The sequence below is a fragment of the Coenobita brevimanus genome, chromosome 61 (genome assembly GCF_032717465.1).
Source record: "Coenobita brevimanus isolate Jiangsu-jjx chromosome 61, ASM3271746v2, whole genome shotgun sequence".
Lineage (NCBI taxonomy): Eukaryota > Metazoa > Arthropoda > Malacostraca > Decapoda > Coenobitidae > Coenobita > Coenobita brevimanus.
Window position 1 is genome coordinate 12723968 of NC_137014.1, and position 26549 is coordinate 12750516.

Here is a 26549-nt window from a genome sequence, read left to right on the forward strand (position 1 = left end):
GCTCTTAATGAATTTCTTAGGATAATGGTTGCTCAACCCTTGGAGCACACACAAAAAAATCCTTTATTTATTTATTTCTTTTTTTGGCTGTTATCAGATCTTTTTTGTGCAGCTTAAGAGGGAGGCTTGATGGGTTATGAAACAATTTTTATTTAGTACAGAGCCTAAGAAGGTATTGTATGTAATTTTGCTGAGCATAGGAGGCACCTCATACTCTAGGGGTTAGCATTCATAGATATTAAGATCTGTTTGTCAGTTTGCACCATTGTCACAGTAAATGTTCTTATCTGCCTTTTTTTTTTTTTTGCTGGTTTCATTGTTGAAGCTGTGTTGACAATGTTTTCTTTTTTGTTTCTCTTGCAGGGCATGCGGTTTTCCTGTGTTACCTGTCCATACATTTTCCCAATCAAGAGATGTGTATCTTACAAGATTTATCCTAAATTGAAAGCATTAGATGATGTTTTAGGAGGTGCTGCTGCATGGAAGAATGTTGATTCAACAGATGAACCTTGTCCAAAGTGTGCACACCCAAGAGCTTACTTCATGCAAGTTCAGACCAGATCAGCTGATGAGCCAATGACTCTCTTCTACAAATGTTGTTCCCCAACCTGTGGGCACAGATGGAAGGAATAAACTTGCAAGGAATTTCAACATCAGTTAGGTAGTGTTAAAAAAAAAAGAAAAAAGAAAAAAAAGAAAGAAAACATTATAACTTAAGAGCACTGCATAGTTTTATCATATACTGTACACTGTATTATATTTAAACTGATGAAGATTGCTGCAACTTGGAATATTTTGAAACTGATGAGTCGTGTAGCAGCAGATGTTGCTGCAAATGGTCTTTCAATGACTAATGTAGTTCGTTTGTGTGAGGGTCCATCGCTAACCTTTCTTGCTGAGAAAGCTGCAGCGGCTCTGCTCATGGGAAATGTAATAGCTGTTCCAACTGATACTTTGTATGGCATTGCTGCCTTGGCTCAGAATAATTGTGCCATTGAGAAGGTATATCAAATAAAGAAACGCAACTCAACCAAGCCCTTAGCAATTTGTGTGGCAGAAGTGGAGGATGTTTATAAGTGGGGCAAAGTCACAGTTCCACATTCATTACTTACTCGGTTGCTCCCGGGACCAGTCACCTTAATATTTCAGCGCACACCTAACCTCAATCCAGCTCTAAATCCTGGAACAGATCTAGTGGGTATACGCATTCCCGATGAAGAATTTATCAGGACTTTGGCCAGACATTGTGATTCACCATTAGCATTAACAAGTGCTAATGTTAGCATGAAAACCAGTCCTCTTTGTATTGAAGAATTTAGTGAGTTGTGGAGCAAGTTGCATTCAGTTTATGATGGTGGTCTTATAGGTGAAGAGTTAAAGTGCAGAGAAGGCTCAACCATAGTTGATCTGTCAAATCCTGGGTCATACAGACTTATTCGAAGAGGAGTTGCTTATGAACAAACGACCAGGATTCTACAGCAGTTTGAACTAACTCTCATTGATTAGGTTAAGTTGATTAAGTTGATTCATCTTGCTAGAGTTGCTCTTAATGCCTAGTGATTTTTTTTTTTTTTTAATGAAAATTTCATATTGAATCAAGTAATAATAGTTTAGTGAGCATGTTCACTCAACGCCTAAAACGTGAGCATAGGGAAGATACCATAAGGTCTTCCTTGATCACCAGACTGGCAGAGGCTGTGCAGAGTGTGGTGCAACCAGGAGGCACAGCTAGACAGTATGGTGATATAAACTCTGCACCAGGATGTACAGGACCAATACTTGGTCATTCAGACAATACAAATGCTTTGTGCAATGTGTTGGAAGCAATTCTTATTCATGGTCTGCGGGATTCTCTGGGAGAACGAATGTCCAATCTCTTGGGGTCTGATCCAGACCGGATGCCTGTTCCAAACTTCTGGCCAGTGATCCTGATAATCAGTCACAGAGATCTCATTGAACAAGTGAGTATAGAAAATACCAGTACAGAATTTGTGTTCATGCATGTGTGTGTACTTACCTATTTGTATGTAACAGGATTTGAGATTCACATTACAGCTGCATGTTAATGCTAATTGCGTCCCTAACACCCCTCACATTCAAAGTTTTTGCATAGTATAAATTAAAAGAACTCTGAAGAGCAATCTCTTGAGAGTTACTGATTCAGTCTGTGGATGGACAAGGCCCCCTCTCCCCCCCTCCAAGACATAGGGTAACTTGATGGTGATATGACGGTGTTAAAGCTGCAGTTATGGAGAAAGAAGGCTTTTCCGGGAATGGTAAAAAGATGGTAAAAAAGAGGAATGCAGTAATTGGCTGCCAAGCAAAGGGCTACAAAAGAGGTTTACGGGGCAAAGTCTGAGTCTCAGAGGCTTTTACTTGATAACCTGTATGGCGTGGAAAGAAAGAATATGGTATTTAAGGTGACAAGTCAGATGAAGAGTGAAAACAGGGACCAGTGTGTGAAGAATGATGAATGAAAGATTGTGGTGAACAGTGGGGATATTAAAAACGCCTGGAGAGAGCATTATAACTGGTTGCTGAATGAAGAGTTTGACTGGGACAAGGAAAGTTTGGAGCCAGGTGATCCAGTGTTTGGCCCTTGGCCTTTGATTGACACTGCTACTGTGAGCAGGGCCATAGGCAGGATGCAGGTGGGGAAGGCATTAAGTGTGTCTGAGTTGACTGCTGAAATGTTGAAAGCATCAGGAGATGTAGGAGTGGGGTTAGTCACTGACTTGATAAATATGATTATATTTGAGTGTGTTGTCCCAGATGATTGGCTGAAGAATGTAATTGTAAACGTGTACAAGGGGAAGGATAATACCCTGGAAAGAGGATAATAGATGAATAAGGCTTTGGGACCAGATAATGAAGGTAATGGGGAAAGCTCTAGAAGGTATGATTAGAGAGGGAGTGAATATTGATGAGATGCAGGTTGGATTTATGTCAGGCAAAAGGACCATTGATGCCATATTCATTGTTCGACAGCGTCAGGTAAAATGTATGGGAAAGAAGAGGGATTGGTACTTTGTGCTTATTGATTTGGAGAAGGCCTTTGACAGAGTCCCTAGAGAGGTAGTGAAATGGGCAATCAGAAAGCTTGGGATCGAGGATTGGCTGGTTAGAGTGGTTATGGCTATGTTTGTGGGTGTTCACACCCAGGTAAGGGTGAATGGAGATTTGAGTGGAGTTTTCCTTGAATGTCGGTGTGCATCCGGGGTCAGTCTTGGGCCCCTTATTACCATGGTACAGGTATACCCTGGTTTAACAATGCATTTGGGTAAGTAAAAACCCATTGCTAGGCAGGGTATCGTATATCGGGATGGATTTAACATATAAAATATAGGGATGCACTTTTGAGCCTTGGGTACCCCCTTCCCCCCAGCTAAGTCCAAAACCAGCCCAAATGAGTTCCAAAACAAGTTTCTAGCTCACCTAAACTCCAAATAGCTTTAAAACAAGCCAAACTAAGCCTAAAAGCAGTTCATAACTCATATAAACCCAAAAGCATAATTAAAAATTGTCAAATATAAGTGCGGAAAAAATCAGACTTAGTAAACTATACCCCAAAATGACAGTGTTCACTCCACCTGTGACTAAACCACCTTAATATAAGTCTAGTTTATAAATCAACATAAACAAAAGGTCTAAAATATCATCAAAATCGGTAAAAAAATAAAATCAAAACCCATCATTAAACCAAGGTTTGGCCATCGTTAGGCGGGATATGGTTGTATTTCTACCCCCATCGCAATGCCGGGGTATTTCTTCTAGGAGTATCATATACATGGGGTATACCTGTACTTGAAGCCCTCTCACCTGACTTCAGAAATAGACTCCCATGGAAGATATTGTATGCTGATGATTTGGTGTTGATTGCAGAGATTGAAAGGGAGGTGGAGGAAAGACTTGGGGAGTGGAGAGATGGTATGGGGCACAAGGGCTTAAGGGGCGTCAGTTCATTTTTTTTGGTTGAAAATGAAATTATGCATCAATTTACATGAAATTTTACTGGATAATAGCTATATTTGGCAAAACTAATCATTGCACTTTTCTTGTAAATGATGTAAATGGTTGGGAGAAGGAGGGAGGTGAGAAGACAGGAAGAAATCAGTAGGAAAGAAGTTGTGGAAGCAATGAAGAAAGTTAAATTGGGGAAAGCCCCAGGAATTGATGGAGTGTGTGGTGAAATATTGAAGTATGGGGGAGAGATAGTAATAGAATGGATGTGGAAAATGTGCAGATTGGCCTGGGAGGAAGGTAGAGTCCCGGAGGATTGGAAGTCAGGAAAAGGGGAAAAAGAAGTGTCTGATAATCATAGGGGCATTTGTCTTCTTAGTATAATAGGAAAAGTGTATGGTAGGATACTTATTGACAGATTTAGAGAAAGAACAGAGGAATTAGTTGAAGACCAGGGAGGCTTTAGGAAGGGAAGGGGTTGTGTAGATCAGATATTCATTCTTAGATCTTTAGTGGAAAAGTTTCTAGAGAAGGGAAAGAAGTTGTATGCGGCTTTCATGGATTTGGAGAAAGCATATGACTGGGTGGATAGACAAGGATTGTGGAAAGTATTAAGAATATATGGAGTAGATGGGAAGTTGTTGAATGCTGTGAAGAGTATGTATGATGGTGCTAAGGCTGCAGTGCGTGTGGATGGTGAACTGAGTGAATTTTTCTCTTTGAAGGTTGGGTTGAAACAGGGATGTGTCATGTCTCCATGGATGTTCAATCTGTACATGGATGCAGTAATAAAAGAGGTACAAGGTAGGGTAGTGGATGTTGGAGTGGCCCTGGTGGGAGAGGATAGTGTTTGGAAAGTCCCTGTACTGTTGTTTGCAGATGATACTGTGTTGTTGAGTGAAGATGAAGGGGAGCTGCAAGACTCGGTGGATGAGTTTGGGAGAGTGTGCAAGAAACGGAATCTAAAGGTGAATGTAGGGAAGAGTAAAGTGATGGTCATTGAGAGAGGTAAAGTCAGCGAATGTACAACGAAGTTGGATGGTGAGGAATTGGAAAATGTATGTACGTTTAAGTACTTGGTTAGTGTGATGAGTAAGGATGGAGGTTTGGAGGGTGAAGTGCTTGAAAGGGTACAGCAGGGAAGAAAGGTTGTTGGTTCCTTGAAAGCAGTGATAAGAAGCAGGGAAATGAGCAAGGATGTGAAAAAGTTTCTACATGGCAGTATTGTGATACCAACGCTAACGAATGGAAGTGAAGCTGGACGTTGCTGGAAGGACACAAATCAAGAGTGAGAGCAGTGGAAATGAGTTATTTAAGAGGAGCCTGTGGAGTCACATGGAGAGACAGGCTGACAAATGAGGATATAAAGGAGCGTTGTGGTGTGAATGTGGATGTGATAGGAAGCATTATGAGGAACACACTGAAGTGGTTTGGCCATGTGGAGAGGATGGAGGGTGAAAGACTGACAAAGAGAGTATAGGCTATGTGAGTGAGGTGGAGGGGGGAAGAGGGAGGGGGAGGCCGAGGATGAGATGGAGGGATGGGGTGGAGAGGTATATGAGAGAGGGGGGTGTGAGTTGGGAGCAGGGCAATGAAATGGCGGGGGACAGGGCGACGTGGAGGCGATTTGTTTGTGGCCACCTCGAATGGGATTGAGGCGTCTGGCGATAGATAGATAGATTAATTAATCGCTGATATTTTTAAAATGATTATATGTTAACTCACTTAGGAGCCATAGTCAGTGAAAGTTAGGTTAAATATATGAAGATTTTCTTAATAGTTTTTTCTTTTTTCATGTATCGTCCTGAAACTTTCTACACACTTAAGTAGGTATCATAGCTATTATCCAGTAAAGTTTCATGTAGATTGATGCATAATTTAATTTTCAACCAAAAATCTGAACTGATGCCCCTTAAGAGTAAATGCAGATAAAGCAAAAGTGATGGTACCTAGGAATGGTGGCAGTACTGTCAAAGAAGAGGGAGAGTGGCCATGTGCGATTTGCCACAAGGGCGTGGGAAGTAATTCCATCTTGTGGAGTGTTTGTGATAAGTGAGTGCATAAGAGATGTAATGATATTAGAGGTAGACTGCGAGATAATGCAAATTTCTTGTGTGTGGTGTGTTGGGGAGAGCATATGGAGATTGTCAGGCACTAAAGGACTGATCTTACTATCAGCCTCTTGAGTATGTGGAAGTTAAGTTACTTGGAAGACATGTTATTTGCTGGAGGTGGGCCTTGAGCTAGCTCTGTGGCTAGAGTGAGGAGTGGTTGGAAGAAGTTTAGGGAGCTGTTGCCTCTCCTGACATTGAGAGGGCTCTCCCTTCATGCTGAGGGATCTTTGAATGTAGCATGTGTTAGGTGTGTAATGCTTTTTGTTAGTGGGACCTGGGCAGGAAAGGAAGAGGATATTCGTAGGCTTAAACATACAGAAATGGCAATAATTTGGTGGATGTGCATTGCATCCTTGAATGCAAAGCCTGGGGAGGGTTAGGTTTACAATGGACGAGTTGAGAGGTAGGATGGGACTGGAATATATTGGTGTTGTGATGTGGAGGGGTAGATTGAATTGGTTTGGGCATGTGGAGAGGATGGGGGATGACAATTGGGTACAGAAGGGGAGAAGTGTGGATGTTTGGGGTAGGGTTGTTGGAGGCATACCGAAAAAAGACCTGGGATGAGGTCACAGAATGTGGCCTCAGGAATAAGTTACGGTACTGAGTAGGGAGGCTGCCAGAGATCGAGGAGCATGGAAGGCCACCATTCGGTGACCAAAGCTGATGCCCCATTTATTATGTTATAGCAACAAGGATCTGCAGTACAGTGTTTATCCTGTTCTCTTGGTTTATTTCAGGTCTCTGGAATTCCATCTCCTTTACAAAAACTGTCTGGAATGTTTCATTCATAATTTCTCACATGTCCTTTTAATTTTCACTGAATCACCAAGTTTTAGTTTCATTATTCTACCCTTTCCATTTCTTTACTAATTATACCTAGAAAATAATAACATGCTTCGTAGGAGGTAACTTTATGCAGTCTGAGAAGCCTACTCAGTTTTATGTGGCAGCCTGTGCTGACAGAACATCCTTGTCATTATGAGAGAGCCACACAGCATAACTAGATACATAAAACAGTCACCACATAAACATTACCAGACCCACTTCAGTAATATCTCACATCTAGATAATCCAGCAGTAACAATGAAGAACCACCTACCTGGAGCACACCCTTGTTTAACGATGAGAATATGTTTGAAAAAAATCCATTGCAGATGATTCATCACATACGGTTTCAGGTCAGTTATAATTGGTTCAGTGGGGATATGATGGCAAATGGTTACCCACCCAACAGAGTGTAAAAACAAGTTTCCAACTCACCTAAACAAGTAGTTACAGTAATCCCTCGATTATCCGACATAATAGAGCCAAAGGCATGTCCGGATATGGGCAAAATCCAGATACGAAGCTGTATCCTCTACTGTACCCATACCCTGCCTATACCCAGCCTACTACCTATACTCAGTCTAATTGTACAGTACCCATCCTAATGTTAGCAGTATTCTTCAGTCTTTCAGCTGTATTTAGACATCAGAACACACATGGGAATATCCAGTGTAATGTTTGATACTAAGAAAACAATGCATAAATAACAAAAATCCACCTTACCCTACCCTTGGGTGGGAAAGGAGGTCCAAATGATGATGATGATGATAATGTATGGTACCCCTCCTAATTTTGGCAGTGTTCTTCAGTCTTTCAGCAGTTTTTAGACATGAAAACACACATGGGAATATCCAGTGTAATGCAAGACACTAAGAAAACAATCTATCTATCTGTCTATTGCCAGACGCCTCAATCCCGTTTGGGGTGGCCACAAACAAATCGCCTCCACGTCGTCCTGTCCCCCGCCATTTCACTGCCCTGCTCCCAACTCACACCCCCCTCTCTCATATACCTCTCCACCCCATCCCTCCATCTCATCCTTGGCCTCCCCCTCCCTCTTTCCCCCTCCACCTCACTCACATACACTCTCTTCGTCAGTCTTTCACCCTCCATCCTCTCCACATGGCCAAACCACCTCTGTGTGTTCCTCATAACACTTCCTATCACATCCACATCCACACCACAACACTCCTTTATATCCTCATTCATCAGCCTGTCTCTCCATGTGACTCCACAGGCTCCTCTTAAATAACTCATTTCCACTGCTCTCACTCTTGACTTGTGTCCCTCCAACAACGTCCAAGCTTCACTTCCATACGTTAGAGTTGGTATCACAATACTGTCATGTAGTAACTTTTTCACTTCCATGCTCACTTCCCTGTTTCTTATCACTGCTTTCAAATAACCAGCAACCTTTCTTCCCTGCTGTACCCTTTCAAGCACTTCACCCTCCAAACCTCCATCCTTACTCATCACACTACCCAAGTACTTAAACGTATTCACATTTCCAATTCCTCACCATCCAACCTCGCTGTACATTCACTGATTTCACCTCTCTCAAAGACCATCACTTTACTCTTCCCTACATTCACCTTTAGATTCCATTTCTTCCACACTCTCCCAAACTCATCCACAAAGCCTTGCAGCACCCCTTCGTCTTCACTCAACAACACAGTATCATCTGCAAACAATAGTACAGGGTGTTTCCAATCACTGTCCTCTCTCACCAGGGCCACTCCAACATCCACTACCCTACCTTGTACCTCTTTTATTACCCCATCCATGTACAGATTGAACAACCATGGAGACATGACACATCCCTGTTTCAACCCAATCTCCAAAGAGAAAAATTCACTCAGTTCACCATCCACATGCACTGCAGCCTTAGCACCATCATACATACTCTTCACAGCATTCAACAACTTCCCATCTACTCCATATATTCTTAATACTTTCCACAATCCTTGTCTATCCACCCTGTCATATGCTTTCTCCAAATCCATGAAAGCCGCATACAACTTCTTTCCCTTCTCTAGAAACTTTTCCACTAAAGATCTAAGAATGAATATCTGATTTACACAACCTCTTCCCTTCCTAAAGCCTCCCTGTTCTTCTCCAACTAATTCCTCTGTTCTTTTTCTAACTCTGTCAATAAGTATCCTACCATACACTTTTCCTATTATACTAAGAAGACAAATGCCCCTATGATTACCACACACTTCTTTTTCCCCTTTTCCTTTGTACAAGGGAATAATTATACCTGACTTCCAATCCTCCGGGACTCTACCTTCCTCCCAGGCCAATCTGCACATCTTCCACATCCATTCTACTACTCTCTCTCCCCCATGCTTCAGCATCTCACCACACACTCCATCAATTCCTGGGGCTTTCCCCGATTTAACTTTCTTCATTGCTTCCACAGCTTCTATCCTACTGATTTCTTCCTGTCTTCTCACCTCCCTCCTTCTCCCAGCCATTCCCCAGCCACTTATACTCGCATTACTTCCATCCTGTATGTTCATAAATTCCTTAAAGTGTTCTCTCCATCTGCTCAGTCTTTCTCCCTTCTCCACTAGTAATCTACCATTTTTATCTTTCACTCCCCTGCTAACTTCACTTCCACCTTGTCTTACTTTCTTCACCTCTTTCCAGAACATTTTCTTACAGTCCCTCCACTTTACACTCAAATTCCTTCCAAATTGCTCATCCACTCTCTTCTTACTCTCTCTTACTAATCTTTTCACGTCTCTCTTTATTTGTACATATAACTCTCTCTTCTGCCTCTCAACTTCTTCCACACCCTTATTTCTCGTCCATTCATTGTATGCTTTCTTCTTTTGTGCCAGCCTGTCTCACCTCTTCAGTTCACCACGCTGTTCCTTGCACCCCCCTCCATCTTCTCTTCCTCCCACACACCGCATCACATGCTGCACATATTTCTTCTGTAAATATCCTGTACACACCTTCCACGTCCCCCATCTGCTCCAATTCATATTTGCCCAATCGTTCCTCCACTTCTCTCTTATACTCTGCCTTTTTCTCATCCTCTTGTAACCTTTCCACCCTCCTTGCAACTACTCCTTCCTCTCGTCTTTCCCTTCTTCTATTCCTCCATCTTACTTGTATCCTAATTCTGGCCACCACCAAGTAGTGGTCAGAAAGTTCACTCCCCCAACCTCTATAAGCTCTTGCATCCATTACACATCTTCGCATCCTTTCATCCACACACACACATAATCAATCATTGCCTTCCTTTCATTCAGTTCACCACCCACCCTTCTCATCACTCGCCATGTATACCTGTGGATCATTTTATGCCTGAAGAGGTTATTGGCTATCACCAGCCCCCTCCCAGCACAAATGTCCACTAACGCACTGCCATTCTCATCTATCGCAGCAGGCACACCCCACTCACCAGCTATTCCATCCACTTTCACATTCCCTACTTTACCATTCATATCACTGATCAAAAACACTCTCTCATTCCTTCCAATCTTTTCCATGCACATTTCCACATTTGTCCAGAACTCTTCTTTCACTGTGCTAGCTCGATCTTGCGTTGGCACATACACAGACACAATCGCCCACGTTTGTATTCCAACTTTCAACTTTACCCACACAATCCTTGACCCAACTGATCCATACTGTCTTATGCTCTTCTTCAATCTTTTACTCACAACTATACATACTCCTTCCTTTACCCTCTCAATCTTACCTACTCCTGCACATATACCCCTTCCATACTCCCATTCTCTCACACTTTCTCCTCTCCATTTTGTTTCAGTCATTCCACATACATCCACTTTTGCACCCTCAAGCACCTGGACAATCTCTCTCTCTTTCACCTCATCATTCGCTCCTCTTCCATTCCACGTAGCCATTACCAAGTCCTTTGTCCGGTCCTGGGTCGTCATCGTTTGGTCAGTCCTTGTCCGAGGCATAAACAAAAAAAATCCACAAATATTCTTCCTATGATATACAGTACCCCTCTTAATTTTGGCTGTGTTCTCCGGTCTTTCAGCAGTACTAGACATCAAAACACACGTGGGGATATCCGGTATAATCTTAGACACTAAGAAAGCAATGCATAAACAACGAAAGTCCACAAAAAAAATCAATGAAGACGACAGTTGGAATAAGTACAGTATTTTTAACCCTCTCAGGAACCATAAGTTTTCAAAAAGCTTCTGGGACAACAGAGTGATGGCTGCTTCCAGCGCACAAAGAAACTCATCCCACGGCCAAATATGCCCTGGCAGCTGGTTATATTGTATTGGTATAAATTGTGTACCATCAGCTTTGTTGGTGTTTGTACTATAAAATAAGCTAATAAAAACAGACAAAACTGATGAGTAAAAGTACAAAAATGCAGTGAGAATAAACTTGTTCAAGAGTGAAAAATACTTTCAAATAACCTTACAACATTCTAGTGCAAAATATTGCCTGCAGCATGCAAGAGCTAAACATATGTCCACATTCAGAATTTCATGAGTTTTCTCGTGGTGTTTTCAGAATTTTGATATGACCAATAGTATTTGAGCAAATTGCCAAAAACTGAACTCACTGGCAGCAATGCAGGGAAGGTGGGAAGCCGGGCAAGCAACACGAAGGTGGGGGAGGACTGAGGGTTGGGGAGAGAGCTAAGTCTAACAGTGGTGAGCATGGGAGGGGACAGAGGAGAAATGGGGGGGAGGGGAGAAGCGAGACCTGCCAGGGAACTGACTGTTCGGTGAGGAGATGGACTGGTGCTTTTGCTTTGCTGGTGGGTTAGGCCCTGTGTTACCCGCACGAGACCAGTATGTTCCCACTGATCCAGCCGGTTAGGGAACTTTGACCTTTCAGTGAGGAGCTGGATGGGTGTTTTCAGTCAACTTGTGAGTTGCGTTCTGTATTACTCTACTACTTGCGCGCAGCTGTTAGCATCCAAGTGATCTGGGTGGCCGAGGGACCTTGACCATTCGATAGGGATCCGGACTGTCATTTTGGCTTAGCCTGTGGGTTGCGATCCATTACCTGCAAGTGGCCAGGAGCATCTGAGCGAACCGGGTGGCCAGGGGACTTTGATCATTCGGTAGGGATCCGGACAGCCATTTTAGCCCAGCCTGTGGGTCACAGTCTATTACCTGCACGTGAAGAGAGAGGCCAACGAGCCAACTAACTGATATTTTGAACTTGTCAGTCGTCTAGCCACTGATGTTGGAACTTTTATGTTCGGATACAGACAAATAAATCACAATATGGAAATAATAGATCCAAGGCCTAACGTCCGTATACAGAGCATATCCGGATACGAAGCATCCAAATAATCGAGTGATTACTGTATTTCACTTCACTGTGCTTCACTTGCAGTTTACTGTACTACCAAAAATAAGTAAAAGTTTGCTTCCAAGTCACTTTAGTCAGTAGTCATTTCATTTCACTACACCTCACTTACTGCCTGAACTCCACCACCACTCTATTGTTTGATCACTGGCACTAACACACCTGACTAACTGAGTTCAGTGGCTATTGTGGAACAAACATATGATTGCAAGTTTGCATGTTGTATTGATTATGTCGGTGAAAATTGTGGTTGTACACTGATCAGTGAGGCTTTGTATAGGTTCATATTGATCATATAAGCAAAAATACAGTCTTATAAAAAGGTCATAACTTTTAATCATTGCATACTGCTTCATTGTAATACAGTGGTCTGCTCTACTCGCTTCATGCATAAGGCAGTACAACACCTTGGTCAGAACACTGTGTTACAATCCCTCCCTTTTGACTTCCAGCCATCACAGGCATCCCTAAACAGAGCTGATGGAGTTAACATCATCCAGCCCTCCTGAGTTACCACTTAGATTTAGGTTGGATGGAGTGCTTTGCTTGTAGAATAGTCCACACAGTAACACACATAATGGAACATAGCATAGCACATAACCCACTTAGATGCATACACATCATTGGTGTAGGGAACCTGTGGAATGATCCTATAGGGGTAGTTGTTTCCCTGCAATTGACATATGTGCTTGACCAGACAAACTTGGGCTAAGGTACAGCAAGAACAACAGGTATGTTACAGTGTGGTAACTATGGTTTATATTTGATTGGAAATACTAGCGTAGCCATTACAGTACTTTGCATTTTGGTAATAATTATATTATACCACATTTTCATGTCTATGTACTGTAACCAAAGGAATGTGTTTGAGATGGTTTGCATAGAGTCCTTCGTGTTTGGGGGGTAGTTTTGGGTTTATTTTGTGCATCCAGGTTATTTATATGTTGATACTGTAGTCTGCCTTTGCCTGACTTAGTTCAGATATAGGGAAAATTGCTGTACATTTAGGTAATAAGGTCCAGATGTACGGATCACAGTAAATCCTTTTTAAATCGAACTTATTAGGGAGAAAGGCTTACGATGTAGTCATGGTTCTTTTGGGGGACTATAACAGCCTCAAGTTTGATTTATACTAAATCTTGTTTGGTGGATCCTAAGGGAATTATAATTATTCACAGTTCTGTTTAAACTTTGAGTGGGTTCTTAAGCAACAAAGCATAAAAAGCAGTAAGTTTGTTATATACAGGACTATCCTGATATCCAGCATTGTTGCGTATCAGTGGGAGTGTTCGGTCAATGAGTATGTCGGATATCAAAGCGATTTCTCCACAAGATACTGAAGAAAAGACAGAGATGCGTTCCAGGACCAGATCCAAACTCTCATGTACCTTACTCATCAAAAGAGTGACACAGAAGCACCATAGGTAATGTTAGTATCCTCATAAGCAATACTATTTAAAAAAAGTGAGACATCGAACATCACATGCAGGAAGGTAAGGTTATGGGACATGTAGTTTTGAGATGCTTCAGGGCAACTGACAGTCAGAAAGCTGTCAGCGCGCCAAGTGGCGGTGGGGGAGGGCGGAGTAATGAGGAGGGAGACAAGCAGGGGTAGGGAAGGGTGGGGGGACTGGAGGGAGGTAAGCTGGGGTGGGGAATGGTGGGGGGAGAGAGAGGTAGACAAACAGGGGTGGAGGAAGCCAGGGGGATAGGGAAGGAGACAAGAAAGCCAAACTGGTCTACTACCCCCCTCCCCCCCAGTCTCACTCATTTGCTCATTCACACACACACACACACACACACACACACACACACACACACACACACACACACACAGTCTCTCTCTCTCTCTCTCTCTCTCTCTCTCTCAGTTCAAGCCTCTGAAATCTGGACTCCACCTTGTAGGCATAAATATCCACAATCACATGCATCACTTTTCTTACCAGCTAGAGTCAGTCTGGTGGCAGTCATGTCACCAGGTAAATATGGGAGTGTCAAGTCCCTGTCATTAACTTATACAAAGTCAACATCCAAAATACATTTCTTGTTGACTCATGTTGTATTCTTAGAGGCTGCCAAAAACTCTAAAGTGTAAGCCGTGAATTTTCGTGAAACCATTTCAAAGCAGATAATGTAGATGCTGAAAGGTTATAATGCTTCATTATCCTAGAGTTGACCCATCCATCATCAGTTTGTTGTTAGATCTCTTATTTAAAGTTTTTTTTTTTTTTTTTTTACGAGAGGGGGAGCTATCACAGCCAAAGAGACAGAGAAACAAATTCAGAACCAGTAAACTCAAGGTGAATGGGGAACCAACCACAAGTCCCTACAAGCTCACTGGGACATGGGGAGGCCACCACTGCCATTGCTGCTAGGCGAGCAGTGCCTGCGTGAAGTAAAACGCCCACGCAATTCAAGATAAAAATTTTTGCACGAATCATGCCTTCGAGATGCCATTGTATTCTGGATACAGTTGTAAAATATTGTTCTGGTTATGAGGAAGTATACATTTTAATGAGTGTATAGTACTAATCTCCACTTGCTCATCTGCTTCTCTGTCATTTACCTTATCTTTATCATCATCTTCACTCATTCCCCATCTTTGTGCAGGATGGGGAGCTCTACAACAGGCTTTTTAATTTCTTGGGGGCAAAAACAGGTGACCTCTTTTAAGTTAAAGAATTGACAAAATGCGGTATTATATTTACTAATGAAAAACATTGTATAGGTACTTGTAGCCCATATTATGTTTTACCATTTTGTACAGTGTATGGATTTTACCACCTTACAGGTAAATGAACTATCTTTCATCAGTAGCGAGGTAGGACGTAGTCGTGCATGGGTGCGTTTTGCTTTGAATACTGGCCAGATATGCAGCTACCTCAGTGTCCTTCTCCAGGATTCTCGCACGCTTAAGGAATACTACAGGTACAGTACAGATCCCATGCTAGGATTGTCAGTGTGTTCATACAAACTGCTGTGAAAAATGAAAATTGTGTTAGCTGATGGTTTTGTTCTGACAAAAAGTATCTATCTATCGCCAGATGCCTTAATCCCATACGGGGTGGCCATAAACAAATCGCCTCCACGTCGCCCTGTCCCCAGCCATTTCACTGCCCTGCTCCCAACTCACACCCCCCTCTTTCATATACCTCTCCACTCCATCCCTCCATCTCATCCTTGGCCTCCCCCTCCCCCTCTCCTCTTCCACCTCACACATACACTCTCCTCATCAGTCTTTCACTCTCCATCCTCTCCACATGGCCAAACCACCTCAGTGTGTTTCTCCTAACGCATCCTATCATATCCACTTCCACACCACAACGCTCCTTCAGATCCTGATTTGTCAGTCTGTCTCTTCATGTGACTCCACGTGCTCCTCTCAAATAACTCATTTCCACAGCTCTCACTCTTGACTTGTGTCCCTCCAACAACGTCCAAGCTTCTCTTCCATACGTTAGACTTGGTATCATAATACAGTAATCACTCTAATATCCGGACGCCCAATAACCGAACATCCCCACTAACCGAACCTTATCGTCCTGGGATCAAACATTCCCAAAATGGTCCGAAAATCCAAAAAAATTGGAAAAAAAATCGATTTTTTGCCGTCCGTAATTTGAACTTGCCGCGCGCGCCACATGAGAGCATTGTTTTGGTTCGTCATTCCTCCGACGTCCGATAGAGCGCCGCTGCATCCTCCCCACTTCCCGCCTGTCTCTCACCGCGACAAGACCTGCGCTGTTCGCCATGACTTCTGTGTGTTAGTGACTAAGTTCAGTGCAAGACTTCAGGAAGAGTGTAGTGCAAGTGCTTCAGGAAATTGTTCTTACTGTCAGAGTCCGAGAGGAGGCGGTTATTCATCGAGGTGGCCAGGGACTTGCTGTAAGTAGCCAGAATGTTTCATGTTGTACTATTTTCCATACTATATTTACCAGAATGTTTCATATTGTATTTTTTCCCATACTATACTTACCAGAAAGTGTCATACTGTACTTCTTTCCATACTAAACTTACCTCATGCATGTGCAGTAGGAACGTTTTTCAGAGTTCGGTTAGGTTCGGTTAGGTTAGGTTCGGTTAGAGTCCATAAGTACCAGAATGTTTATTAATGTATGAACATACTTCTAAACCCACATTTTATGTTTCTATTGCATTTATATCAGTCATTTATGTGCCTTATTGGTGTGATTTGGGTGTTAAATAGGTGCTATCCATGTCCGGAGGAAGTTGTATAGGTGTTTCTCTGTGTTAGGGTCCGTAAGTACAAGTCCATAAGCTGGGGCCCAATATCCGGACGAAACCAATATCCGAACCTACCGATGGCTCTATTGATCCGGATATTGGAGGGGTTACTGTACTGTCATGTAGTAACTTTTTCACTTCCATTCTCACTTCCTTCTTTCTTATCACTGCATTCAAGGAACCAGCAACCTTTCTTCCCTGCTGTACCCTTTCAAGCACTTCACCATCCAAAATTCCATCCTTACTCATCACACTCCCCAAGTACTTAAATGTACTCATATTTTCCATTTCCACCAAAGTAACTTGGTGGTGGGATGAGGGTGTAGAAGCTGCAGTTAAGGAGAGAAGAAGGCTTTTCCGGGAATGGAAGAAGGGTGGTAACAAGGAGGAATAATTGGCTGCCAAGTGTAGGGCTAGAAGAAAGGTATACAGGGCGAAGTCTGAGTCACAGAGACTTTTACATGATAACCTAAATCATGGGGAAAGGAAAAATATGATATTTAAGGTGGCACATCAGATGAAGAGGGATAATCGGGATATTATAAGTGAGCAGTGTGTGAAGAATGATGAAGGAAGGGTAGTGGTGAACAGTGGGGATACTAAAGGTGCGTGGAGAGAGCATTATAACCAGTTGTTGAATGAGGACTTTGACTGGGACAGGGAAGGTTTGGAGCCAGCAGATCCAGTGTTTGGCCCTTGGTCTTTGACGCTGCTGCTGTGAGTGAGGCATTAGGCAGGATGCAGATGGGGAAGGCAGCAGGTGTGTCTGGGTTGACTGCTGAAATGTTGAAGGCCTCAGGAGATATAAGGGTTGGGTCGGTCATTGACCTGATAAATATGATTTTATATGAGTGTGTTGTCCCAGATGACTGGTCGAAGAGTGTAATTGTAAATTTGTATAAAGGGAAGGTTGATGCCCTGGGAAGAGGAAATTATAGAGGTATAAAGCTCTTAGACCAGATAATAAAGGTAATGGAGAGAGTTCTAGAAGGTATGATTAGAGAAAGAGTGAATATTGATGAGATGCAGTTTGGGTTTATGCCAGGCTGGGTGACCACTGATGCCACATTCATTGTTCGACAGCTTCAGGAAAAATACATTGGGAAGTAAAGGGATCTGTATTTTGTTTTTGTTGATTTGGAAAAGGCCTTTGACAGAGTCCCCAGAGAGATGGTGAAGTGGGCAATGAGAAAGCTTGGGATCAAGGAGTTGCTGGTTAGGGTGGTTATGGCCATGTATGTGGGTGCTCGCACCCAGGTGAGAGTGAATGGAGATTTGAGTGATGAGTTTTCCATGAACGTTGGTGTGCATCAAGGGTCAGTTTTGAGTCCCATGTTGTTTATCATGGTACTTGAAGCCCTCTCACGTGACTTCAGAAACAGACTCCCGTGGGAGATATTGTATGCTGATGATTTGGTTTTGATTGCAGAGAACGAAATGGAGGTGGAGGAAAGATTTAAGAAGTGGAGAGATGATATGGGGCATAAGGGCTTATGGGTAAATGCAGATAAAACAAAAGTGATGATATCTAGGGTTGGTGGCAGTACTGTCAAAGATGAGGGAGAGTGGCCGTGTGCAGTTTGCCACAAGGGCGTGGGAAGTAATTCCATCTTGTGTAGTGTTTGTGATGAATGGGTGCACAAGAGATATAGTGGTATCAGAGGTAGACTGTGAGATAATGCTGATTTTATGTGTGCGGCGTCTCGAGGAGAGCAGGTGGAGATTGTCAGGAGTGAAAGGATTGAACTGGCTGGTGAGTCTCTTGAATGTGTGGAAGAGGTTTGTTATTTGGGAGACATGTTGTGTGCTGGAGGTGGGGCTGGAGCTAGCTCTATGGCTAGGGTGAGAAGTGGTTGGAAGAAGTTCAGGGAGCTGTTGCCTCTCCTGACATTGAGAGGACTCTCCCTACATGCTAAGGGGTCTTTGTATGCAGCATGTGTTAGGAGTGTAATGCTGTATGGTAGTGAAACCTGGGCAGTAAAGGAGATGGATGTTCGCAGGGTCAGACGTACAGAAATGACAATGATTAGGTGGATGGGCAGTGCATCCCTGCGTGTAAGGCCTGGGGGGGGGGGGCTTTACGATGGAAGAGTTGAGAGGTAGGATGGGACTGGAGTGTATTCGTGTTGTGATGAGGAGAGGTTGATCGAGATGGTTTGGGCATGTGGGGAGGATGAGGGATGATAATTGAGTGCAGAAGGTGAGAAGTGTTAATATTAGGGGTGGGGTTTTGAGGGGTAGACCGAGAAAGATGTGGGACGAGGTCGTTAAGTGTGACCTCAGGGTTAAGGGACTGAACAGGGAGGCTGCAGTAGATCATGCAGCATGGAGAGCCACCATTAGGTGACCAAGGCCGATGCATGCAAGCATGTTGGAGCCTTCAAAAACGAAAACGAAAACAGGCTCACTGTACATTCACTGACTTCACTTCTCTCGAAGACCATAACTTTACTCCTCCTTACATTCACTTTTAGATTCCATTTCTTACTCTCCCAAACTCATCCACCAAGCCTTGCAGCTCCCCTTCGTCTTCACTTAACACCACAGTATCATTTGCAAACATCAGTACAGGGAGTTTCCAAACACTGCTCTCTCTCATTAGGGCCACTTCAGCATCCACTGCCCTACCTTGTATCTCTTTTATAACCCCATCCATGTACAGATTGAACAACCATGGAGACATGACACATCCCTGTTTCAAGCCAACCTTCAAATAAAAAATTCACTCAGTTCACTATCCACATGCACTGTAGCCCTAGCACCCTCATACATACTCTTGACAGCATTCAACTTCCCATCTACTCCATATATTCTTAATACTTTCCACAATCCTTGTCCATCCATCCTGTCGTATGCCTTCTCCAAATCTATGAAGGCCACATACATTTTCTTTCCCCTCTATAGAAACCTTTCCACTAAAGAATGAATATCTGATCTACACAACCTCTTCCCTTCCTAAAACCTCCCTCTTCTTCTCCAACTAATTCCTGTGTTATTTCCCTAACTCTGTCAATAAGTATCCTACCATATACTTTTCCTCTTGCCCAAAGAAGACAAATGCCCCTATGATTACCACACACATCTTTTTCTCCTTTCTTTTGTACAAGGAAATTATACCTGACTTCCAATCCTCTTGGACTGTGCCTTCCTCCCAGGCCAATCTGCATGCCTTCCACATCCATTCTACTACTATCTCTCCCCCACGATTCAGCATTTCACCACTCCATCAATTCCTGGGGCTTCCCCCATTTTGACTTTCTTCATTGCTTCCACAACTTCCATCCTACTGATTTCTTCCTGTCTTCTTGCCTCCCTCCTTCTCCCAGTCATTCCGCAGCCACTTATACTTGCATTACTTTCATTCTCAGTGTTCAACAATTCCTTAAAGTGTTCTCTCCATCTGCTCACTTTTTCTCCCTTTTCCACAAGTAATCTACCATTTTTATCTCTCACTCCCCTACTAACTTCACTTCCACCCAGTCTAACTCTCTACCTCTTTCCAGAATATTTTCTTACATTCCCTCCACTGTACACTCAAATTCCTTCCAAATTCCTCATCCTCTCTCTTCTTACTCTCGCTCACTAATCTTTTCACCTCTCTCTTCCTTCCTACATATAACTCTCACTTCCGTCTGTCAACTTCTTCCACGCCCCTACTTCTTTTCTGCCCCAGCCTGTCTCACCTCTTCATTTCATCATGCTGTTCCTTGCACCCCCTTTCATCTTCTCATCACCCCACATACCACGTCACATGCTGCACATATTTTTTTCTATGAATATATTGCACACACCTTCCAGATTCCCCATCTGCTCCAGTTCATATTTACCCAATCGTTCCTCCATTTTTCTCTTATATTCTGCCTATTTCTCATCCTCTTGTAACCTTTCCACTCTCCTTGCATCTATTCCATCCTTCTGTCCTTCCCTTTTTCTATTTTTCCATTTTACTTGGACCTTGATTCTGACCACCACTTGATGGTGGTCAGAAAGTCCATTCCCCCAATCTTTCTATGCTTTTGTATCCATTACACACCTTCTCATCCTTTCATCCACACACACATAATCAGTCATTGCCTTCCTTTCATTTAGTTCACCACCCACACTTCTCATCACTCGCCATGTATTCCTATGGATCATTTTGTGCCTGAATGGGGTATTGGCTGTCGCCAACCCCCTCCTGGCACAAATGTCCACTAAAGCACCGCCATTCTCATCTGTCTCAGCAGGCACACCCCACTCACCAACTACTCAATCCACCTTCACATTCCCTAATTTTCCATTCATATCAACCAATCAAAAACTCTCTCAAGCCTTTCAAACTTTTCCATGCACACTTCCACATTTGTTCAGAACTCTTCTCTCACTCTGCTTGCATGACCTTTCATTAGCGCTTGCACTCATACAATTGCCCACGTTTGTAGTCCAACTTTGAATCTTGCCCACACAATCCTTGAGCCAACTGATCCATACTATTCGTTTTTATTATTCGTTTTTAAAGGCTCCAACATGCTTGCATGTGTCGGCCTTGGTCACCTAATGGCGGCTCTCCACGCTGCACGATCCATTGCAGCCTCCCTGTTCAGTCCCTTAACCCTAAGGTCACACTAAATGACCTCGTCCCATGTCTTTCTCGGTCTACCCCTCATAACCCCACCCCCAATATTAACACTTCTCACCTTCCTCACCCAATTATCATCCCCCATCCTCTCCACATGTCCAAACCACCTCAATCTACCTCTCCTCATCACAACACCAATACACTCCAGTCCCATCCTACCTCTCAACTCTTCCATTGTAAACCCAGCCCCTCCAGGCCTTGGACGCAGGGATGCACTGCACATCCACCTAATCATTGTCATTTCTGTACGTCTGAGCCGGCGAATGTCTTCCTCCTTCACTGCCCAGGTCTCACTGCCATACAGCATCACACTCCTAACACACGCTGCATACAAAGACCCCTTAGCACGTAGGGAGAGCCCCCTCAATGTCAGGAGAGGCAAGAGCTCCCTGAACTTCTTCCAACCACTTCTCACCCTAGCCACAGAGCTAGCTCCAGCCCCACCTCCAGCACACAACATGTCTCCTAAATAACAAAACTCCTCCACACACTCAAGAGATTCACCAGCAAGTTCAATCCTTTCACGTCTGACAATCTCCACCTGCTCGCCCCGGCACGCCGTACACATAAAATCAGCATTATCTCGCAGTCTACCTCTGATACCACTACATCTCTTATGCACCCATTTATCACACACACCGCACAAGATGGAATTACTTCCCACGCCCTTGTGGCAAACTGCACACGGCCACTCTCCCTCGTCTTTGACAGTACCGCCACCAACCCTAGATATCATCACTTTTGTTTTATCTGCATTTACCCTTAAACCCTTTTGCCCCATACCATCTCTCCACTTCCTAAACCTTTCCTCCGCCTCCCTTTCATTCTCTGCAATCAACACCAAATCATCAGCATACAACAACTCCCACGGGAGTCCGTTTCTAAAGTCATGTGAAAGGGCTTCAAGTACCATGATAAACAACATGGGACTCAAGACTGACCCCTGATGCACACCAACATTCACGGAAAACTCATCATTCAAATCTCCATTCACTCTCACCTGGGTGTGAGCACCCACATACATGGCCATAACCACCCTAACCAGCCACTCCTCCAAGCCAAGCTTTCTCATTGCCCACTTCACCACCTCTCTAGGGACTCTGTCAAAGGCCTTTTCCTAATCAACAAAAGCAAAATAAAGATCCCTTCTCCTACCAATATATTTTTCCTGAAGCTGTCGAACAATGAATATGGCATCAGTGGTCCCCCTACCTGGCATAAACCCAAACTGCATCTCATCAATATTCACTCTTTCTCTAATCATACCTTCTAAAACTCTCTCCATTACCTTCATTTTCTGATCTAAAAGCTTTATACCTCTATAATTTCCTCTTTCCAGGGCATCACCCTTCCCTTTATACACATTTACAATTACACTCTTCAGCCAATCATCTGGGACAACACACTCATAAATAATCCTATTTATTAGGTCAGTGACTAAACTCACCCCTATATCGCCTGAGGCCTTCATAAATAATCCTATTTATCAGGTCAGTGACTAAACTCACCCCTATATCGCCTGAGGCCTTCAACATTTCGGCAGTCAACCCAGACACACCTGCTGCCTTCCCCACTCTCATCCTGCCTATTGCCTCACTCACAGTAGCAGTATCAATCAAAGGCCAAGGGCCAGACACTGGATCTGCTGGCTCCAAACCTTCCCTGTCCCAGTCAAACTCCTCATTCAACAACCGGTTATAATGCTCTCTCCATGCATCTTTAATATCCTCACTGTTCACCACTACCCTTCCTTCATCATTCTTCACACACTGCTCACCTATGATATCCCGATTATCCCTCTTCACCTGACCTGGCACCCTAAATATATTTTTCCTTTCCCCATGATTTAGGTTATCAAGTAATTGTCTCTGTGACTCAGACTTTGCCCTGTATACCTCTCTCCTAGCCCTACGCTTGGCAGCCAAATATTCCTCTTTGCTACCACCCTTCTTCCATTCCCAGAAAAGCCTTCTTTTCTCCTTAATTGCAGCTTCTACACCCTCATCCCACCACCAAGTTACTTTATGTCTTGGTTGTCCTCTTGTCCAGCCGCATGTTACATCAGTAACTCTCAAGAAATTGTTCTTGAGGGATCTGTACTGTTCATTAACGCCTCTGTCTACAGCTCCCTGTTCAGCCACCACTCTTCTCAACTCGCTATAGAAGGCATCCCTTACTACTTGGTTTTTCAGCTTCCATATTTTCCTCCTAGGTACATAAGTCCTCTTTTTCATCACTTGTTCTTTAAGCACCATATCACAAATCAATAGTTTGTGCTGCTGCACACACTCCTCACTTCCTATAACTTTAACATCCCTCACTAACCTCCTATCGGCCCTCCTAACCAGAAAATAATCTATCTGACTGCTATTTCCCCCAGACTCATACGTAATTAACCTACTGTCTCTTTTCCTAAAATATGTGTCGCACACAATCATGTCCGTTGCCTCCCCAAACTCGAGTATCCTTTCCCCTTCTGCATTCCTTAGACCATATGCACATCCCCCATGCACTCCTTCATAACCTTGTGCTGCTTCACCTACATGACCATTTAAGTCCCCTCCCAAAATCACTATCTCATCATCCCGCATACCACCCACTACACGTATTAAATCATCCCAAAATCTATCTTTCTCTGATTCATCCAATCCATTCCATCCATCTGTTTCTTACAACAATATACACTCCTTCTTTTACCCTCTCAATCTTACCTACGCCTGCACATATACCCCATCCATACTCCCATTCTGTCACACTCACTTCTCTCCATTTAGTTTCAGTTAATCCACGTGCATCCACTTTCACACCTGCAAGCACCTGGACAATCTGACTCTCACCTCATCATTTGCACCCCTTACACTCCACGTCGCCATCTGTATCATTTCTTTTGTTCGGTCCTTAGTTGTCATCTTTGGTCAGTCGTGGTCTGAGGCATCTTGTTCGTATTTTCAGTTAGTTGTTTTCTGGGGAGGGGCACTAACCCTCCGCTAACCCTCTTGCTGTCACGTAGGAATACGTGTTAGTTGGTTATAAGGTTACCAGCCAGCGTTGTAAATGCTTTCTTGGTTTACAGGAAATCATTTGGCTTGCCACTCGATGTAGGGGTACCCTAAATTCAGAGTACCAGGACACTAAGTGGGTGGATGATGGGCACCCCCCACTTACCACAGTATTTTTTTTGAAAATCACCGATCAGCGAAGTTAAGCAACGTTGGGTCTGGTTAGTACATGGATGGGTGACCTCCTGGGAACACCAGATGCTGTTGGCATAACGTTCTCCCTACGTGTCGTGAGGTTGGTGGAGGATTAGTGCCCCTCCTTGTAAAACAATTAACTCTAAGCCCTTGGCCACCCCGTTTGGGATATGTGGCGTCTGACAATGACTGAATGAATGAATATTCAAGGTATTTCGCTATTGATAAGTAGTTATGCATAATTAGAAGCTATTAAAATTGCATATTGTTTATAATGGGATTTAAATCTCTCAGGAGAAGATATCTATGAAGAAGATGCCAGACTCTTGAAAACAATGTGGAAAGCTTCCATCAGTTTGTGAAAAAAGGCTTACTAAGATACGCTTGATGAAGGCCCTCAAAAACATAAAAGCAAATGAGTGTCATAGTTCACATATGGGAAATGAGTAAGATTAAACTATAAGGGTTGGAGCAAAATCTTATAAAGTAGATCCAGGGAAGGCTAAGCACTAAGCCAGTGATATCCAGGAACAAAACATTGATGCTGATGCTGAAGTAGCAGTAGTGATAGGTGGGGGTACCCATCATCTACTCACTTGATGTAGGTCTGCCTACTTCATCCCACACCCTTGTGCCAAACTGCACATGGCCACACTTCCTGCTTTAACCCGTACAGCGTTGGCCGATTTGGCGTATATGTACACGCCCAGCGTCGGGACTATGGAAAAAAATTTTATTGGCTAGATGGGTCAGAAATGCTGAAAAAACATGAGTTTCATTCATGAAAACGTTTGTTTTCAACTTGAAGATTGTTTTTTTTTCCCATGTCGGGCATTGCTGAAAATTACGTTTTCCCCCTATAGAGTTTTACATCCCTTATGTAATTCTGTCGCGGCTAGTCAACAACGATTTTCGTAAGCCTTATCCATTTACTACACATGTCTAAGATACCAAAATACTTACAATAGACTAAACTATTCACAAAATATACATATCTTGTTATATTATATATTGTAGGCATAAAAATGTAACATATAATGCAGATGAAAGGTATAGAAATTAGAGAAAAGTTACTGTAACAGAAAAGTAAGGTATTTGGAAAAAAGGAATACTAATAAACAGGTAAAATAAAAAAAAAAACATGAGTTTCACAGATCAAGTCACTCAAATCCACAAGGAATACTTTTTTTTTTTCGTATATAAGAATGCTTACTTTTCATTCCCCATCCCGTAGACTTCAGAGATTTTACGTATATTTGGTGGGGGAAAATAAAAATGCAGTTATGACAGTTCTAGGCTTACATTTTCGTATTCAATGCTTACATAAACCACCAAAACGCTTGAAGTACAGTTTACTATTCAAAAAATGTACTTATTGTGATAAATAATAATGATAAACAGGACAACGTAACTTGATGTTTCACTTTCGTTATTAGGAGGTAAATACTCATCCTCACTATCACTATCCACTAATGATGCATCGCTATCAGCATATACCACACTTTCACTCATCTTAGACGATACAGTATCGTCTAGAGCTTTGTCTATTTCTTCTTGGGAGAGACCGGAACGACGAGCTTGAGACATCTTGACAGCGTAAAAGCTCAACTCAGAGTGATGGCCTAGGTAGGCCAAGGAGGGGGTAAAGGAGGCCTGGAGGGGTCAGGTTGTACAGCGAGACAGTGGAATGAAACAATGGTGTTCATGGAAGGTCGCGTTCACGCTGTCATGACATGTAAAGACTTACTACAAGTGAGCGAATATGAGGTGGTATATATACCACCGCGACGCTCTAGTCACTGGGAGCTCAGGTGGTATATATACCACCGCGACGCTGTACGGGTTAATAGTACTGCCACCAGCCCTAGATATCATCACATTTGTTTTATATCCATTTACTCTCAAACCCTTGTGCCCTATTCCATCTCTCTATTTCCTAAATCTTTACTCTGCCTTCTTTTCATTCTCTTCATTCAAGACCAAGTCATTAGCATACAACATTTCCCATAGAAGTTAATTTCTGAAGTCATGTGAGAGAGCTTCATGCACCATGACAAAGAATTAGGGACACAAGACTGATCCCTGGTGCATACCAGCATTCATGGAAAACTTATCACTCAAAACTCCATTCGCTCTCACCTGGGTGCGAGCATCCATCCATCAAAATATAAGCAGTCATGGAGATGTTACACAATTTTATCTTACCCCAGCACTGATCTTGGACCCTTGCTCAGCCTTCAGTATCATCTTTAAGTCATCATCATGTCA

At 43.1% G+C, this 26549-nt stretch overlaps 3 protein-coding genes across 3 annotated transcripts in view; all 3 read left to right on the forward strand.

Moving 5' to 3' along the window:
- The window catches only part of Polr3K (RNA polymerase III subunit K), a 75129-nt gene extending 74496 nt beyond the window's left edge, over positions 1 to 633 (forward strand). The window contains exon 3 of the mRNA XM_080275487.1: positions 364 to 633. Within this exon, the coding sequence (XP_080131613.1) occupies positions 364 to 633 (270 nt within the window). The remainder of the gene's footprint in view (positions 1 to 363) is intronic.
- A 135-nt stretch (positions 634 to 768) lies between these two features.
- Tcs1 (Threonyl-carbamoyl synthesis 1) lies at positions 769 to 1612 on the forward strand. Its single transcript, XM_080275486.1, has one exon. The coding sequence runs from the start codon at positions 769 to 771 to the stop codon at positions 1504 to 1506; it is 738 nt and encodes a 245-aa protein (XP_080131612.1). The 3' UTR covers positions 1507 to 1612.
- The window catches only part of Plekhm1 (Pleckstrin homology and RUN domain containing M1), a 218215-nt gene continuing 193276 nt past the window's right edge, over positions 1611 to 26549 (forward strand). Inside the window, exons 1-2 of the mRNA XM_080275296.1 lie at positions 1611 to 1961; positions 15016 to 15152. Coding sequence (XP_080131422.1) covers positions 1620 to 1961; positions 15016 to 15152 — 479 coding nt within the window. The 5' untranslated portion in view covers positions 1611 to 1619. The remainder of the gene's footprint in view (positions 1962 to 15015; positions 15153 to 26549) is intronic.

Bases quoted from the DNA above. Each gene is read 5' to 3' on its own strand.
- Tcs1 (XM_080275486.1), top strand. From the start codon at position 769: ATGAAGATTGCTGCAACTTGGAATATTTTGAAACTGATGAGTCGTGTA.